Genomic DNA, 19,815 nt, shown 5'->3' with positions numbered 1-19,815 from the left:
CTAACTTGGTCCTCATCAAACTGTTCATAAATCCGGATGTTTTGGTAAAATCTGACCTTTTCATTTTACCAAAAAATGAAGAGGTCATTTGAATTTTTTGGTATGAAAATACCAAAATGAAAAAACATTTAATCTATTTTAAGAGACACAAAATCATAAAAAAACAAACAAAACAAAAAAACAGCACTGTCATCAGAAACAGCCCGAATCCAAGTACAACTTCAACACTTTCTAATGTCATCAATAAGGCCAACTTGTAAACTGATGGAGGAGAATAATAAGGTCCAGGCTAATGGTTCGGCCTTTATTGCATCAGTCTTGCATTTGCACATTCAAGAGAAACAAGGTACTCATCCCCCAATGCATAAAGCTCATCTATCCCTCCGTATCACCAATAAGCTTTAAAAAACTACAATTGAATAGCCGAAGATTAATGCTAGCTTATCTTTGGCCCTGGTTCTCACGATTGAATACTTTTCAAACCGAAATTCATTTTTAAACTAAACATGAAATGTTCAAAAGATTCACTTATTCTTTTCTAGTCTTTGTGTGACTGTATTTTACTTTGAAATGTGAATTAATTAGGAGATGCATAAAACTCAAGCTTTCCAACAAAGCGTTTTATGCATCTTTGCACTTTAAAACACTGCATTTAAATGACGCTCACACATTTGTAAGCATTTCTAGTCTACTATTGATTTACACAGCAAGAAAAGGTATTTTATAGGCTTAAAATTTTAGTTTGCCTTTCTTGTAAATAATTGTCTTTGCCATAAATTGAATTAACACATTTTATAAATCATAGTTAAAAATATTAAGGTTATACAAACACACACACTGCTTGCATTTGGCTTAAAAGACAGAATGAGGAAAGAAAAGCACAATTAACAACTAATGTATGGTTTATTTATAAAGTGGTGAATAAAAAATAAAAAGGTGAATTAATATGATTTTGTTGTTGATCTTAAGGCAGAATAATATTTTCCCCTTATGATTCTTTTGAAGGTTTTTATTTCAACACATTTTTCTTACTTTTTACTTTAATGACGCTAACAACAAATTCAGTTTCAAAATTCAGTTCTAGTAATTTTTCAGGAATCAACAGGTGATCGATAACTATATTAATTTATGAAGAGACTTCATTTCTCAGATTTTTGGTCAAATAAAATATCATGGAAGAAATCCAGAATATTTTACTCAATGTGTGCAAACCAAAGACTTTTGCTGCAATAGAAGCAACACTTTGTCCTGATGCACTTTGACCAAATTCATGTGAGGTCTTATAGAGTTAGTATAAAAATATACATATTCATGTTATAAGTGGATTCTGCCTAATCCATCAATGTGTTGCAGAACTAAAGAATATATTGAATTTAAAGCAAATACTTCAGCACAGGGCATTGCTTTTTAAATTTTGTCCTTTTCAAAGCGTAAATGTACGAAAACACCTGAAGTACAACACATAACAGGACCATGCTTTAAAATATCTCATTATTGCAGACCATAACAGTCAGATTTTAAAATTGGATAATCATATAATTTCGTAGATAAAAATTAACAGAACTGGGCAAGTATTTGCAGATGTAAATCAGAAATCAGACTGTGTTAAAATTGCAACTTAAATTGTAAAAACTGGTTTGTATTTAAATAAGTTTTAGACTTAATTTGGCATTTTTAGTCTCTTAAATGACCTAGTTTTGGAATTTTTTACTATCTATTAAAACAGTAACTCAGTTTGGGAGATGCAGCAGCTGCACTTCATATTTATAACTGTGAACTGCTCCAAAGTGAAAGAAGATATTTAAAAAACACTTACAGGTTCGAATATTTTGGTCTGAATGTCAGGTAATGCGTTCTTAGATGCAAACCTACCTGTAGTTTGTACCTTCAACGGGCGTCCATGTGTACGTTCGCATGGCTTCGTCGATGTATCTCTGTGGGTAAACACAAAAGAACTACAGTGAGCTAACCCTGCTAAAGGATCTGCACATTTCGCCTCCCATAATTAGAAGGAAACAAAGGGCAGTGAACACATTGACTGATTCAGATTCATTACCACACTATGCAGGAAGGTGCTACTTTGGATCATGATTGAGTCACATATATTGATGACTTGCCTCATCAACTGACTTAATGAGCGTCTTGATTTTTCTTTGCCCCGATTTGCCATCAATCATCTGTCGGCGGATCTGCAGGAAAGCAAAACAGAGAATGCAATGAGAAGGCACACAATACGCAGAAAAACAAAAGAATTAAATATAACTGAAATCTGATATTTACATACACTGTATAAAAACAAGTCACAATTTTTCCTTCTGTCTAACATTAAATTAGACTAAAGTTTTTTGTTTCAAGTCAGGACTTAAACCAGGAGTTTTCTGCTTCTTCTGGCATTGAGTTGCAGAAATACATGAATCTAAAGGTGTTGTCTCCAAATGATTTTAATTATGTTCTTACTGATTTCGAGAAGGAATCACCTGTCTGTAAATGTTTCAGCTGAGGAATCTTTTAATTAACGTATTTATGACGCTGTGCTGCTGATGTGCTTTTTTAATCTCAATGGTATTTTCCAGGTGAAATAATGGTTTTAAAAAAAATGGTAAAAGTATTTCCGTTTGCTAAATGCCAGAATAATAATAACAAGGAAAAAATTGTGGACTTTCACGTGTCTGGTTTGTCCTTGCATGTATAAACAGCATGGGAATGTCCAGACATCATACCACAAAAAGAAAAGTAAAAGAACTTGTGAAAACGCTGGATGAAGCTGGGAAGAATATCATTATCCACAGTGAAATGTTGTCCTCAGAGAAAGAAATCATTTATTACCGAGTGTACCATAAAACATAGATACACTCATGGGCAAAGATTTTAGTCTTTGGAGGCATGTCCTGTGGTATAACGACACTAAAATTGAAGTATCTGACCCTAATGAAAGCCTGACAGTAACATCCTAACAATGTAGTACAAGGGTGGCAGCATCATGTTGTGGGCTGCTCTGCTAAAGGGACTGGTGCATTTCACAAGATACATGATAACATGAGGAAAGAACATTTCAAAACATTAGCCATGATGTTAAAGCTTGGACATAAATTGTTTTCCCAAATAGACAATAACTCTTAAGTATTCTGTCAAATTAGTTACAAAGAGTCTCATAAACAACAAACTCAATGATTTAGAGCAGCCATAAAAAAACGTTCTGTTCTTAGTAAGAAATTATGTGTCTAGAGGAGTTGCTGATGATGATGGCAGCCTATAAATCTGACTCAGTTACACATATTCTGTCAACTCAAGATGCATATTGATAGAAGCTTGTGGAAGGATAAAAAAAATCATAAAGTTTTTGGGTGTTTTCCCCAAAAAACTTGCTAAATCCGGTGGAAGGCCGCTAGATGACTGCCATTTTTTGAGTTAAAAAATGTTTGAAGTTGACAGAAAATTTTAAAAAAATGTTACTTGATAATTATGTATTATTGGAAGAGTAACACCTGGACACTAACCATAAAGTCTTAAAAAAGGGGAAAAATTTAAAAAAGCTAAACTAAATAAATAATGCTTAGCCTAATGGGAGCACAAGTAAAGCCTGGTGGCCCACCAGGCTTATAATACGCTGGGGGAAACCCTGAAGTTTAAATTCTGTCAGTCACTGAAGAAATATGTAAAATTATAAATTATTATTGATATTGTAGTCTACTGAAATGAGATCAAACGTTTGGTTGCTTCAGTGTGAGTAAATGTTGTCTGTTTTATCCAGTTATTTCTGATTTTTAACTCTACTAAAAACACCTGAGAACCAATTTGTTTCTGATAACTCGCTTTACCTCCTCCTTGTTGTTATCTTCTAGTTCTGCATCCAGAAAGTCCAGAGTGACAGGCTCCCTGAAGTTAATGATCTGAACAGCACAGAGGGGTGGGAGATAGTGGGGGAGGAAAAACATAATTTAAAACAAATAAAGTCCATATTTAGATTTAGAATTAGGAAACTAATTAGATGCACAGAGGCGGACCTACCTTGGGTCTTAGGTTAGGATGCAGCAGCACGTAACCGTTTGGGTCAGTAGCAAATGTGTAGCCATTGGCCCCAAGCTGCAAACAAAATAAGTTAGAAAATGATTTATTAACCTTTCAAAGATAAAATATGTGGGTATGATAATGAGACCAAAGAATGCTCACTCTGTATGTTGGAGTCTTCTTCTTGATTTCATTAATTGCAACATCTACTCCCATAACCCCAAGGATGAGCTGATTCTGTAGGATGAAAAGAAACTATTAGGATCCTAATATAATATTAAGAACTCCTCTTTTCCTGGAAAAGGAGGAGATGCAAAGCGCCGCAGCTCGAGCTGGAAAATCTATCAGGACAACGATTAGTCATGCATTTCACAAAGAATGAGAAAAAGAAAACCACAAGCAAAATGTAAAGGGTGTCCTCTGGAAGACTGGCACAGAAATGTAGCTAGCATTTAGTATCTACGCCAACAAAAGCTGCACACCATAGAAAAACATGGTGGTTGCAGCATCATGCTGTACGGATGTGTTTCTTCAGCGGGCACAGTGAAGCTGCTCAGAGTTTGCTCAGATGGATGTACAAACTCAACTTTCAGAATTTATCTTTAGACGTAATTTGTTTGTAAACAATGTTCAAAACCATGCATCCTGTTGCTTAAACTTTACAAAACGTTGTGTTCGTCTATCACATGAAATTTGTTAAAGTTTGTGGTTGCAACCTTGTTCCTACATGACTGAGGAAAACCCCCAGGGATATGAATATTTTCAAGGCATTGCATCGTTGTGGTCAGTGGATACCACAGACAATTTGTTGTAATGTCGGATGTCACCTCAAGGGGGAGGTGTTGCCACAGAAAGTCAGCGCTGTGTGAACATCATTACAGATGATTGATGATGGTGACACGCAGATAAATAATGAATATAAAAGCTGAAATCATTATGTATGTTTAAAGCTTCGCCCACTTAAAGGGCAAGAAAAACTTTTTAACAGAATAATAATATTAATAGATTGGTTTGTGAGTCATACTGATTTGTGTGTGGGTGAGTGGATTGGTAGAGACTTTAAAAGTCAGTTGTTTTTACCTGAGAGCTAGCGCTATCTGCAGTGAGGTTGAAAACTGGCATCGTTCCTGTGATGACAAGCCCCAAACCCTTAAAAAAAAGGTCAGAAATTTATAACTACAATTAGATTTTAAATAATCAAAATTTCTCTTCAGTAGAAACTGGAGACTTGTAAATAGAAACTAAGTGCCTTCACCTTGATTTTGCAAATGAAAAAACCTTACAATGATACATAATATGTCCAATAAGATAAGAAAAAAGAAATCTAAATGAGCAAAAACATATATTTTTTGTTTAAATATACATCTTGTGTACTTACCAGAGCATCCTGGTAGACATTGGTCCACTGCACCTGTTTACCTTTTGGCCCAGCCAGCACCATGGGACGTCCCAGGACATCCAGGTATTCCTAAAGGCAGAAACATTTACACTTACTGCTGTGAGTGTCCACAGTAAACATAAATAAACAGACATTTATGGCAGCCATCGTGCATTGCCATTAAAGGTAGAGAGCTTGTAGAGCCCTCCAATGTTCATCTGTCATAAAACCACAAGACCCTGACCGGCCTTGTCTTTGTCACCACATAAAACCAGCGGGCCACCACCAGCGGCAGCAGCATCCTGGTCCGACAGAGCCATAAAGAACCTCACCCTCACCCCCCAGTCCCGAAGCCACTTCAGGCACTTTCTCATTGTTATGAAGCAGCTATTAAAAACACATTAGGGTTGTCAGGGGTGCGACATACAAACATTTCCCAGAAGCTCTACTGTCAACAATGGCAGTGTGAGAATATCCCACAGCAATTCTGAATGGAGGTGAAAGGTTAAGTCTCCTGGTAATTTGTTTTATTCTGCTTTTCTCAAGAGACCCCATGTCAAAAAGCTAATATTATTTTAGGTAAACAATTATTGACCCTTGTCACTTTGGAGATTATGTGGTAAAATTATTAGGTGCATAACCTGATGACAAACTTAGGAAACATTATGGTGCCTGATTATAAGCATGAGTCACTACCTTTGTTAATATTTTCAGAAGCTTTGAATTCATTCACCTTTTGACTGTTTTTACAGTATTGTGAAAACATTTTGTTTGTTTTACACACTTAAATATTTCAGATTATTAACCAGAGTAAATGCAATGAGTCTTTTACACTCTTCTTTGCAGAAATGTTTTTATTTGGCTACATGGAAAGGATTTCAAATATTGAATGGCAAAAACCTTATAATGATACATAGTATTTCCAATAAAATATTGGGAATATTTTATTGGAAATATAATGTAAGATTGACTCAATGATTGAAAACATTGAATGAAAACCAGTGGCCATGCATGGTGACTCCCTATTATTCCAACAAAATTTAAATCCTGACTTTAACTACTCTAAAACCTTAATTTTCTGTGTTTAAGATATTCAGAGTCCTGCTTCATAACTCGAGTGATAGAGAAGAATCAATTATGGCAAGTCATCTATGTCTTAAAGTAGCAAACCATCAAATGACCATAACATAAGCCCACCATGTCTAACCATTTGAATGAGGTTATTTTCTGAAATGCCTTGTCAGTCTGATAATAACTACCAAGGCCTTGCTATTATCAGTTTATTATTGAATTAAACTAAACAAAAATACTACCCCTCCTAACCTAAGAAAACTGAAAAAGTAACAAACTTATTGACACAGTTACAGCCGTTATCCAAAAATGGAGAAAACAGGAGGAGTTGTGATCTTTCCTGTGTATCAAAATGACTCCAAGAGCACATTGACAATTTAACTGGGCAGACATGTTATCCAAGACAGAGTAAATCCCTCTGAGTTAAGGTGAAAAACTGTGGGTAATGTAGGGCTGGACAATAAATCAATAACAATATATAAAACAATGACACATGATCAATATCAATCTGATAGAATATTAAATATTTAATATATAGAATATTCCCTGAACTCTGATCCAAAACTGCACAGCATTCTGGGGGTTTGCAGGCAGAGGAAAGACTTTAGCCGCCCAACCTCTCACAACCAGCTAAGCAAGGTTGGTGGCACCAACTAGCTCATTCACTCTTTGGTAACCTAGCAACCCTCTCGCTCTTCGGTAACCTAGCAACAACCCACTGAGTAACTGCCGCAGCAGCAGTTTAAGGTTTTGCCTCATAACTGCTTAAAAATAAAAAAACAACGGTATGAAGTGAAAACTGTGAGTAGAACAGGAAAAGTCATGCCACCAGTTTGGCAGTATTTTAGCTATTTAAAACAAACAAAAAAATCAATAATTATTGATATCAAGTTTTTTAGCCATATCGCAATGCTTAAAAGTTGAATTTGTTGTGCCCATATGTCAACCACTTCAAATGAGTTGTACCAACTCTGCCAAGAAGAGTGGTCAAATATTCAACCACAGTTATGTTTACAGAAAGTGTCTGACTGGGTAACAAATAACCATGTAATATTTATTCATATATGAATAGCTATGGCGCATTCAATTCTTAAAAATTTTGAAGTCTTAAAAATGAAACAGGTTTTATGCTGAATTAAAATCCCACCTTGGAGAAGGAACTGTTAAAATGTATAATTAAAAGCTTAATAATATTGTAACAATCAGGCCCATGGTGGAAGTATGTAAACTTAAACCATGAAATGTAATTTGACTACATCTTAACAAACCTTTCCACATTAAAATGAAGAGAGAAATATGTCCAACCCATGCTTCATGCATAAAAGTAGATATATGCATAAAAAGTAGCCATTTCAGTGAAATGCTTTTGTCCATTTTGTTTTCTATCGTCTGAACAGCGAGCAGCTGACAGCCGTAACCTATTCTATTATTAGCTCAATAAAAGTCCAGTTTAATGCGCCACAGGGAGATATTCCATCAGGACAGTGACAGCCAGACCTTTTCACGGGATATAGTGGAAATTTTCCGCCTGGCTAGAACAATCTAGGAAAGCATAACAAGTCAGCAAGAGACATGACACAAAGAAAGCAGAGCCACACAGAGTACTGCTATATCCCCGTGTGTTGATTAAATGCTATTTTCGTCCTAACTGGGAACGAGCAGCTATAATTGCTAAAAGTAAACTTATCGGTGTGCACCAACACCAACTATTTCAAGACTAAACTTGCAGTCCTATAAAAGTGACTCAGGACAGTACTTGTAAAGTTTTTCCATCTGCAGTCCATCTGTTATCCGAATGCTGCCATCTTATCCAAGTGAGACGGTGTAATGAGTGATTTTGAAGGGCAGAGTACTGTTAAATGATGTAAGGTCTCACTGTTTTCTTCTACAACCACCTTCAGAAAACCTATTAGAGTAAGTGGCAGTTCTCAGAATATAAATATGCCGGAGTTAATGGAAGAGCTGACAGTCTATTCCTGGGCTGGCTGGCTGGACTGGGGGGTGGGTGGGTGGGTTGGCAGAGAAGTGAGGAATAAAAAACAAGAAAGTAGGAGGAGAGTGATGGCGTCGTAGCTCCACCATCAACGGAGAGACAATTTTTACACCTGGACTGAGGCTCTACCAAGGGTCTCTCAAAGGTTGTTGCCTTGAACAAATGTGACATCACTTGAGGGGCAAAATGTTTTGAACGCAAGAGGAAACTCAAGCAGAGTGTGCAAAGTGTTAAAGAGTGAAATGTGGTAAATCTAACTTTCTGTAGCTAATTCAGCTGTTTATCAAAGTATACCAACTCTAACCTTTGATTCTACGTTGTGCACTAAAAATACATTTGGAAAAAAAATTATATTTTTTCTTTATACTTTGCTTTACAATATAAATTTTTTTTCTTAACCCAGATAATAAGTGTCTGACGATGGAAAAGCTTTGTCAGCATTTCAAAGTAAATCTTCTCCCACCTCTTCAGTGAGCTTTGCTTCATAGTTATGTTAAAGGTGTGGTTATCCCTGTTACTTATACATATTTTTCTTACAGTTTTTCCTTCCACTGAACTTTCTATGGTTTGTTACAGCACTCAGTTTCTTCAGAAATGTGTCTTTTGTGGCTTAGGAAACTCAGTGCCTGTTGGAAAACTGCCCTGTCAAACTAAATATGGGGCTTTTATTACCCATACGTTGCAATTACCATAATGAGAAACACTTAAAAAATATCGCTTTGTGTAATGAAGCTGCATAACTTATGAGTTGTGAATGCTGAATTGAATTGCTAATATGAATTTACTTTTTGATGATATTCTGAATTAATGCTCCTGTACTATTTAAGGATATGACTTTTGTCATCTGCCCTAAAAGATGTTAAATGTCCTTTGCGTAAGAAGGTGGCAAAAAAGAAACCCAGCAGAGCATTTGGAGAACTCAGTGCTATGAGTCCATCTTACAGAAGTAACTTTGAGAGCATTTCACATAAAACCACGTCATCTGAATCATCACTACGGTGCTAATCCTGAACGAACCTCCATCAAAACAAGAGGGATTTCATCTACTGGGAAGTCAGGTTTGATCCAGGCAGTTTCTCAACATTTAGATGTCAATTAAAGTCAAGATCTAGAGAAACTCATCCATGCGTTCATCTTCAGTCGTATTGATTATTGCAACAGCGTCTTCACAGGTCTGTCCAACAAATCAATCAAACAGCTGCTGCTGACCCAGAATGCTGCTGCTCGCGTTCTCACTAAAACCAGGAAGATAGAGACCATAACACCAGTTTTAAAGTCCCTACACTGGCTCCCTGTAGCTCAAAGAATAGACTTTAAAATACTGTTAGTTTATAAATCACTGAACGGCTTAGCACCACAATACATTAAAGATCTGCTGCTGTTGTATCAACCTTCCAGACCCCTCAGGTTCTGGTTCTGATCTGCTCTGCATCCCCAGAACCAGAACCAAACGAGGAGAAGCAGCTTTCAGCATCTATGCACCACAAATCTGGAACAAATTTCCAGAAAACTGTAAAACAACTGAAACACTGACTTCCTTTAAATCTTGACTAAAAACCCACCTGTTTAGAGTTGGATTTGAAACGTAATCAATTATGAATTTAATGATGGCATTTGACTTAATGTAATGTTTGATTATTAATTTTAAGTTCTATGACTTTGTGTTTTTGTGTTTGTTATAATGTAAAGCACTTTGAAATGGCTTGCTGCTGAAATGTGCTATACAAATAAAATGTTATTGATTGACTGATTTACACACCTACGATACTCTGTTTTACACAAATTAACAAAACAAGCCAACACAGATTTCACAGCACTGTTAATGGGAAGGAATTATGAGTTTGTAGGCTTTTGATTTGTTTTTATGCTGTGTACAATAACTGAGAAGAAGTTAAAGAAATATCATGATGTAATTGTTGCCCCAAATGTCCAATTTATGCTCAATTCTGACTCTGTGTTGGGTCTATAAATGTACTGTGTCTTACCTGTGTGTTGATTCTGATGGCTCCAATTGATGGTATTTCAAAGTAGTAACCTTAAATAAGAAGAGACAGACAGTACAGTTTAGAAATATTAAATAATACATTCAACTTTCTTATTGGGTATGCAGGTGTCATATTCAGTTCATGCATAAATTTCAAAGTGTGTCCTAATGTGAACCATTTTGGAGACCGCAGCCTCATCTCCTCATGTACTTATTAGGTGCATGCATGGTCATAAACCCCAGCGGATGACGGTGGGACACACGGACACGGCGGCGCTCGTAGCCGCTGACCCTTTGTGTTTGAAGATGTACTGCAGGATGTAAATGTGGAAGCTCATTGAGAATGCTGAGCCCCAGGCACTGCGGCTGATTAGGAATGGACGAGAATGACCGACTGGGTCAATAACCGGGCTGCTCAACAAGTTATTAAAGCCATGAGTGTTTATACAAAGAGCCGTGAAATGGAGGCAGCGTCTCCAGAATGTTAAAAAGCAGAGGCAACTTTCATTATTTCGACACATTAGGCAGTCTCCCCCCTCCCCGCCGTAGTGTTTGGTGTTGAAATCTCCCTTCTCAGTCTCAATTCATTAGAAAATGAGAGCACTCATGCACATCCGTAAACATTTTTGAGTTTATAATTCACAAATGCACACACACTGGCACAATGTTGTGCTTGGTGCCAGGGCTCTTGTCTGTATGCTAGACAAGTTGTGTTCAGACAGACGGGTGATTTTAGAGCAAAGCACCACAAAAAGGTGTAGAGAGGAAAATATGATTTGGATTTTATAGGTTCACACAGCAACAGATGTGATTTTAGAGTCGTGGCTACACTCGATGTTCATGAAGAGGAGGCCCAGTGTCCAGTCTACCAGATAACAATGATTTAGATCTGAATACCTTTGTTTAGACGACTGCTAACTGAAACACTTCAGCTTTTACAACCTCAATCGCTAGAAATCTAGAGATAAACCACCACTGACTGTATCCTACTAAAAAACAGATCAAATTATGCAAAGACGCTCTTAAATAAGGTACAATTAATTGCGAAATGAACGTCAAAGATAAAGATAAACTATCTTGTTAAGAGATGTTAAGAAAAATTGCAATTATTGAGCATGGGATATTATTTCAAGACATGTCATGTAATCATTACATTTAGTAAAATTAAAAATGTAATAGTAAATTTCAGATGCTATATATGCACACACTACATATAAAGACACAACATTTCTTCAGTCATATTAAATCAAATCACTATTTCTTTTAGTTCAGTCGGGATTATTTATGTTCCTTGTATTGTAGAATGAGAGAACATTTCCTTAAAGAGTTTGTTTTAACTTTTTTAAAAGATTTCTTTAAAGAGTTTGTTTTAACTTTTAAGAAAGTTAAAACAAACTCTTTAAAGAAATGTTCTCTCGTTTGTGTGAAACTGAGAAGCAGCTGTGAATACACCATACCAACGCTCCGCTTCCATTTTACATCATGGAAAAATAAAAATAAATAAAAATCAACCAAGAAATTAAGAAGAGATTTATGGACTACCGCAGGTCTGGTTCATCCTTTTCTATAGGTTCTGGCTTCCTCAAGGTGCCATGTTAATCTATTAGAGCAATAATATGTGAGAATAAACATTATAAACCAACATAAAATATGTTGGAGATGTTTATTTATTACTCTGTTCATTTCTGTGTCCCGCAGATGGACGTATCTGTGTTTCAACCCCACAATAAACCAAAACACCTTGAGAAAATGCTGACTGAAGCTAGTAGGACATTCAATTAACCACAATGGAACAAGTTAAATGTTAACATGGGCTGAAAATGCCACTCAGAAAGGAAGAAGCCTTTACTGCAAAAAGCAACACCTGCATGTATCCCAGTTATCTCTTAGGAAGAATCAGTTGATTTCCCTCAATCAGTAAATTTCTTTGCAAGAAGCTTGTTAAAGGATCCCAAAAGGGATCATAATGTTTCAATTGCAATTTTTTTTACCAAATACAATGAAAATATATGTAAACGTGTGTGTTTATCTCTCATTATTGTGGAATTGAGCAAATAATTTGATCAATCACAACTGACATAAAATAGAAAATTTTAGGCTAATACAACAGCAGACATAAAAATAATTTAGTTATATAATATATACTGTATATATATTATATATATAGTATACAGCTATATAAGAAATCATTTAAATATCTGGTTTCAGCTGTAAACACTAATAGACCCTTTGCACCTCATTCACCAAGACAAGAGCAGCACTTGTTACGCAGAGATGACAAAAAGATGCCTGTGGGATATTATGCAGGATAGAGTTGAGCTCACATTTCACAGAGATTAGAGAAGCGCTTGTGGCCGGGAGCTGGCGAGTTTGATCCTTGTCCCCGGAAGCCTTTATATGAATAAAGTCTAAATATAGAGGTCCAAAATTTGATTTACTGTATATGTGGCATGACTGCATACAATAGCTGACACTGATTTTAAACCAGCAGACCTTTTCTGTATTTGCTCACTGTCCCTATGTGTATCTAAGAGTCAAATAAATGTAAAGATGATATATATTTTATAAATAATATTATAACTATAATACTATACTTAATTCTATCTTTCCAACAAATGTAATAGCACCAATAATTTCTTCTTCATTCTTTGCGTCTCCACCTTTTTAAATCCATTATAAAACTGCAACAAAGTGCAATACTGTTAATAAGAGTTAATAATCTATTTTCTTCATAGTGCATAGCAAGGCTATTATAGATGTACTTAATGCTTTATATTCTTTGAGCAACTTTAGAGTTTGCAGAAAATATCAACATAATTTAGGATGTTTCTGTAGTTACAAGTTCAAGGATGTAAAATACGTTTAGTTCTGTGATTTTAAAAAAGACCTTAATAATCCATTATTATTTAATACATCAAGACAGCTGACCTTTAAAGCAATTCAGTAAAGCATTGTGACTGAAATACACAATGGATTACAATTGGGCTTAAGATTTAATAAGCACTGGCTTTTTCCAACTCCTTTTCAAACTGATAATGAAAGTTTTGAGTTTTCACTCTGATGTATCTGTTTTTAGATACAAAATTAATATTTCAATCACATGTTTATATGTTATAAACATGTTGCAACATCTTGCTTGTCAAAATATATGCATATGCTTAAACTAGCACTTTGTTGAAGCACAGTTTTATTACATTTCAATATTTACTTCGTTATAATGAGCAAAATTGTAGCTGTTGTAGTAAAAGCTTTTGGACATTTGCATCCTTTAGGTCAAGCCATAATTTGGAGATTGTCAAGGATCAAAAGGTATCAGTCAGGAGAAGGGCAGAAGAGAAGACTACACAAAAGCGTCACAACATTATGCACATTATGACAGAGGCAGTGATCAATAATAGTGGAGAAAATATTGACCAGGGACATGGAAAACTGAACATTTCTCCAAAACTGATGGGAAAACAAGAATGAAAACATTCAGTGAAAATAAGTCAGGAGAAACACTAAAGTACAAGCTTCCTCAGTCAGGTGGCTGAGCAAAATTAACATTTTTGTGAAATGATTAGCATCACCCTCTCTATGTAAGCTTATGTCTCTCCATTCTGTTATTTGTTAGAGCAAAACTCTCAATAAGACCTTAAAAACACACACAAAAAGTTAATTTTTTTGGACAGGATTAAAACAAAATTTACATTTTGCACATTTGTGTACTTATATTTAGGTTTCTACTGCTTCTATAAACATCACAAGAAACCCTTAAGAAAAAACACTCATCTAGTTTTTGGAAATAAGTTCATGTTTTCTGGTGTCTATAAAACGACCCATTTCAAAAACCTCTGGAATGTAATGTCACAAATCATTAGGCACAACCCCAGCCAAGCCCAGTCCGTTACCTAGCAACCCCAGAGTAGCCCAACCCCTCACCTAGCAACCCCAGAGAAGCCCAGCCCCTCACCTAGCAACCCAAGCTGGAGCTGAGCTTCAGGACATTTGGTCAGCTGGTTTTACTGCTACAAGAGCTGTACAACTTTTACAAAAGAGTGTAAATTAACTAGGAGGCATGGCCAGCAGCAGCTTATTTGTATTTAAAGTGACAAGAGCCCCTAAAACATCTCAGTCTGAAAGGAATCAAAACATGAAGAACTGACCAGAATAAAATTTCATTATCCAAGAATGATTTAGTGCAAAAACCTTTATTGTATTGTTTTGTATAGCCCATAGGTCTATTGTAAGCTGTTCAAGGAAGCCTAATTTTTTACCTATAAAGTAAAAATTAGACAAAAGCTAGCGTCTGCAATCGCCCACATGGGTGTCAGCGTCTGAGTCTGGAGCGGCAACACTATTGTCTTTAGTACTATGATAATCACTACAGTTGTGAACAACAGAGAGCATGTTGGCTCAGAGGCATAATCCTGGACTTCCCCCTGTCTGTCAGGGAGATGGTATGCTAATCACTGCTACCAGACTTCTGCTGCTAATTAATAACAACTGCTGGGGAGATGCTTCCACGGCACTTGGCTCCATTGGCAATATTTATGGGTGAAAAAATAATAAGTGTTCAGAAAAAAAGCATAGCAGGGGCAAGACGTTAACGCAGACCAACATGAGTAAAGCGGAGATCAGGCAACAGAGACAACAGCAAACGGAGCTGAGTCATCTGTCAGACTGTTAGTCAGAGACCTGCAAGTCTGCTGGGTTACTTCAGAGCTCAAGGCTGAAACAACAGATTTTATCACCCACTAAAGTCCGACAGTCATTTTTACATAGGTTTAAAATAGCCAGAGCAAGTCAATACCACAGTTTTAAAGCTATTTTCTGGTTTCATATCATTTGGTATTTCATTGTCTGGAAATAAACATCCAAAGAGATTGTGAACATTTTCACCAAAGAAGTGCTCTTCTGTTAGAAGTTTGTTACTCAATAAGGCAATCAAACAAACCATGACTTATATTTTGAAGCCTAATATTATTGAAAAACTTCTTATTTATTGTGACTAAACACAATTTTGTAGCCTTAAAAAATAATAAGGCAGGCAATTAGATACAATAAACTAACTACAGTAAAAACTACAGAAATATAAACAAGGCTGACATCATTGTTCATTTTGCTAAACTCTAAATGCTTGTTTTGTTAGAATAAAATCAAGCAACAGTTCATTAATTTAACAAAGAAAATGTGGGAAACCCAAGTGGCAGGACCACAGAAGCTATTGTTTCCTCTTGCTCCCTTTTGAAAGCTTTACCTCTATTTTATTTTCACTTTTTTAATATATGTATAACACAATTAAAAATGAGGATTCTCCCATCATGGGTTTTCTAAGGATTCAATACTAAATAGACAACCAACAATAAGTTGATCACAGCCACAGCTACTTCCTTTTTTTTCTCTCTCTTTCTTTCTCGTTTACAATAAAACAAAAATTCACTCTTCACTTACCTTTATTAGCACATGCTATCCACTGCAAAGGGGTGACATCATAGTTATGCTGCCCAACAGAGAAGGTGAAAACTCGAACCTGGTTCAGGACAAGAAAACAGAAAAATAAACTATATTTCATTGTTTGAACCTCCTTAAAACAACAGTTTCTGTTGCAACTCTTCCTTTTGCTCTTTAAAGAAACTCTGAAAAACATCACTGATATAAATATTTTACTGCTGATTCATTTTAATTTGATACAATCAAACAATTTCACAATTAAATCTGATTTGAACTGAGGTGGATTGCAAGGGAAATTATGTTTCACATCAGAATTTTAACATACAGGATATTATAGAAGGAATTACAGATAGATTCATTTTAAATGTGCTGAGGTGAATTGGATTTATTAGGATTGCAACCCAGTAAATTTTAATGGAACCTTCTTACTTTTTATGACACCTTAAATTGATTTCTCCCGCATTTTGTTATTATATAAATTCACAAAGCTGAATGAAGTTTAAAATGGCAAATTAGTAAAATGGAGGAATTTGGTGTTGACAGCAAGACAAAAACGACAAAACTAGTAAAGCAGTGGCTGAACCACCATATGCTCTGATGATACAGCGGCTAATTAGTCATCAGGTCAGAGCTGTTGACACCAACTAAGCAACAAAGGAGAAAGATAAAAAGATAGAAAGAAAGGATGGGAAGGAAATCTAAAGACTGGAAGAAGGAGATAAATCATGTAAATCAAAAGGAAAGGGAAGAAATCTTGGAGAGGATGGTTTGTGCACAGATTGGGATGCTTGGCATGTCTGACTAACACAAATGTCTGCTTAATAAAGAGACAAAACCATGGAGACAGGAATCGATGGACAGAAAGCAGCCAAACAGACATACTCACAGTTTTGTTGGGCCAGTTATACTTCTCAAAGATTTCCTGAGCACGATCTTCACCGCCATCTGTAAACATCATTATCATCTTATTGCAGTTGGCCCTCGGGGCACTGCTCTCCTGTGACAGGCGAACGGAAGACAGTGAAGGAAAACAGAGAGACAGATTACAGAAAGTATAAAGCAGTAATGATATAGCTATCTTACACCACACCTATATTTCACATATCTTACTTATGTGAAATATAACTTCGTTTTGAATACTAATAACTACACCGAAGCATCACCCTGAACACTCAGATTCCACAATAAAGCATGGTGGTAGCAGCATTGTGCTGTGGGGATGCTAGCAGGGAAAGTGAAGTTGGGCAAAACATTGTCAGACATTGCAAAAGATAGTTGCTCATTTTAGGAATAACAGAAGAAGGTTTGAACCTAAATCCAGATGAGATTTTGTGGCGTCTACAGTCAAACTGAGCTTAAGTTTTGAGAAAAGGTCACTAGACCATAAGTATCTTTATGATAAAGATTTATGGATCTTTATGAAAAAAAATAACAAAAAAGGAAGCCACGGCTGAAGGAATACCAAAAGAAGTCCCGTTTTCAGTTTGCCCAACCGATACAGCAAACATGTAGGAGAAAAATTGGTCAAAAAATGTAACTTTTTAGTCTAAGTGTGTGGAAAATTAACACTGCTCCTCAAACACAAACTCACTCTTAAACATGAAGCCTAACCTACAATGGAGGTGGATCTCCAAAATATTGATGAAAATTAAGTACAGTAAAAATGAATTCTATCCTATTGCAATTTTTATATGTAAATAATTAGAAATACACGGTCAACTGGTCTCCTTGGCTGGAAAACTCATCACGATATAAACGTTTCATATCAGTTGGTATCGATAATTATTGATCAGGTTTTTGTTTTAAATATCTCAAAGGATGACCTTTCCTGTTTTATCCACAGTTTTAGCTCCACGCCGCAGTTTATTCTTAAGCAGTAATGAGACACAGTGGAGAAATCTGAAACTGCTGCTGCGCCAGTTACTCAGCAGGTTGTTGCTAAGTAGCCAAGTGAGTTGCTAGGTAACCAATGAGTGAGTGAGTTGATGCCACCAACCTTGGACCAGATTTTAAGAAATACTCTACTGACTGAAGTATGAGATGTATTATCTACTGATATTGATCATGTATCTATTGGGATAATATTGTTATTTATTTATTATCCAGCTCAAGGTGTGCATGCTGGTTTGCCCTGTGATGGACTGGTGAGGGTGGATAAGTGTGTATAGCTAATGGATGGAAAGATCATTTTAAAACCCATGTATCAATTTTCGTCCACTTCACAATTACGTGGACATTAATTTAATTAGTTTGCTTCGGTCCATCAAAATTTACAGTAAATTACAAATACAATTTGAGAAAGTTGTATAATTCTGCAAAACCCTGTGAGCATTCAACCTAATCTTACAACTTCACTGCTATCCAAATGTATCTCTCTCTCTTTATTTGCAGCACGCACAAAGCTAGAATTAAATCTAAAGTATATTATATTAATCAACCATTAAATATTGTTGCTCCCCGTCTCCCCCCACGATACGACAGCTGCGGCTGATATGCAGGCCAATCTGACAAGATTCTAATAAAGATAAATAATATTGCTGCGATTACATATTTTTATTGTGCTTCTGCCACAAATCATTCAGCGAGCTGGCAAGAGACAGCGATTAAGTTCCCCTCTCTTCTCCTTTTTATTTCTCTTTTTTCCGACAAAATGCAAGGATTCTTGGCTCTGTGCCTCCCAAAATGCACAGAGGAATATAAAGTGTCTGTGGCTGATCTCCTCTGGGCTACACTCATCAATCATCCTATCAGAGCCCATTAGCGTGGCAGCCTCAGAAAATGCGCCGCAGCATACGGAGCTGAGGCAGCACCTGTGCCGGGAGCACGTGGATGGGCTGCTGCTGAGAAACCTCGTCTCCGTGTCGGCTGCCACTCCGCCGCAATGGCAGCCATAATCAAACCTGCCGTTAGAAATGACAGCCTTCTGGAAATGTCTAATGCAAACCTGGGCTGCTCACTGTCAGACATGTGGTATCACCATAGTTTGATTAATTAGATTAGACAAAAGCATCAGCCTTAGAAAAACAAAGCTGCCTTTCCAAGAAAAGCTTGTTAGCTCTTACATTGAGAAGTTGCTCGAAGGCAAACGTGAAGCCTGATTTGTAATCTGTGGTTCCTTTGGCCTGCATATGCATGACGGCTTCCTTGAAGATCTTCTTGTTGCGAACGTTGGCTTGGACCAAAGTCCTGAAGCACGGGACGACAGCCTCTGCCTTTTCGTTAAACTGGAAGACAGAGGACAAAGAAAGAAACAACACGTATCTGAGCATTGCTAGGAAAGAATACCACAAAGTTTGCCAAAACACAACTGTGTCCAGCTGAGTATCTCTGTGTTATTGGTCTGGTGTGTGCAGTTCATGGAGGCAGGATGCAGACGTGGGTGTGTGCAGATGCAAGCTGCCCTGCCACTCTCCACCTGGCAGTAAACACCGATAATTACAACTTTCCCCCACAAAGAACAGGTGCACCTGAAACGATGCTGCAGCGCGCCCAACGGAAACCCAGCCAAGGTAATATCATCTGTCTCATCTCATCCACCAAATTAGCCTAAAATTGCGCTTACGTCCCTTCATGTCTGTGTGTTTACATCTGCGGCCATGTCTGCATGCGGTGTCTATGCATGATCATGACATTAGCAGCGATGTCTGAAACGCAGTGTTTCAAATGTTTCTTCTTGAAGGTCAGATTCAGATTTCGCTGACATTTTCAGCACTGATTGATGTGAAACGCTGTGTGTGAGAAAAGCTGACATTTCTCATAGGAGTCGTTGTCACATATTTAAAGAGGCAAAGGAATCAAAAGCACTGAGAGTTAATATTATTACATTGTTTGTCTGCATAATGTAAAAAGGCTGAGTTCATGTAAATAGCATGAAGGAAAAATTATTTTACATAAAAAGTTAAACATTTAATAATTTTCTAGTTTCAGTTTTTAAAAGCTGATTTTAAG

At 36.5% G+C, this 19,815-nt stretch overlaps 1 protein-coding gene across 5 annotated transcripts in view; it reads right to left on the bottom strand.

The window, feature by feature from the left end:
• cacna2d2a (calcium channel, voltage-dependent, alpha 2/delta subunit 2a) overlaps positions 1-19,815 on the bottom strand; it is a 219,918-nt gene that overhangs the window by 23,727 nt on the left and 176,376 nt on the right. For all 5 annotated transcript variants that reach the window (XM_028001954.1, XM_028001956.1, XM_028001955.1 and 2 more), the window contains 11 exons: positions 18,930-19,091; positions 16,754-16,864; positions 15,868-15,946; positions 10,436-10,485; positions 5,387-5,476; positions 5,089-5,157; positions 4,171-4,245; positions 4,009-4,083; positions 3,819-3,890; positions 2,118-2,189; positions 1,873-1,934 (listed from right to left, as the gene is read on the bottom strand). In XM_028001954.1, the coding sequence (XP_027857755.1) occupies positions 1,873-1,934; positions 2,118-2,189; positions 3,819-3,890; positions 4,009-4,083; positions 4,171-4,245; positions 5,089-5,157; positions 5,387-5,476; positions 10,436-10,485; positions 15,868-15,946; positions 16,754-16,864; positions 18,930-19,091 (917 nt within the window). The remainder of the gene's footprint in view (positions 1-1,872; positions 1,935-2,117; positions 2,190-3,818; positions 3,891-4,008; positions 4,084-4,170; positions 4,246-5,088; positions 5,158-5,386; positions 5,477-10,435; positions 10,486-15,867; positions 15,947-16,753; positions 16,865-18,929; positions 19,092-19,815) is intronic.

Source organism: Xiphophorus couchianus, chromosome 20, assembly GCF_001444195.1.
Source record: "Xiphophorus couchianus chromosome 20, X_couchianus-1.0, whole genome shotgun sequence".
NCBI classification, from domain to species: Eukaryota; Metazoa; Chordata; class Actinopteri; order Cyprinodontiformes; family Poeciliidae; genus Xiphophorus; species Xiphophorus couchianus.
The sequence above is the reverse complement of the archived record's forward strand: the minus strand, read 5'-3'. Positions and strand labels throughout refer to the sequence as shown.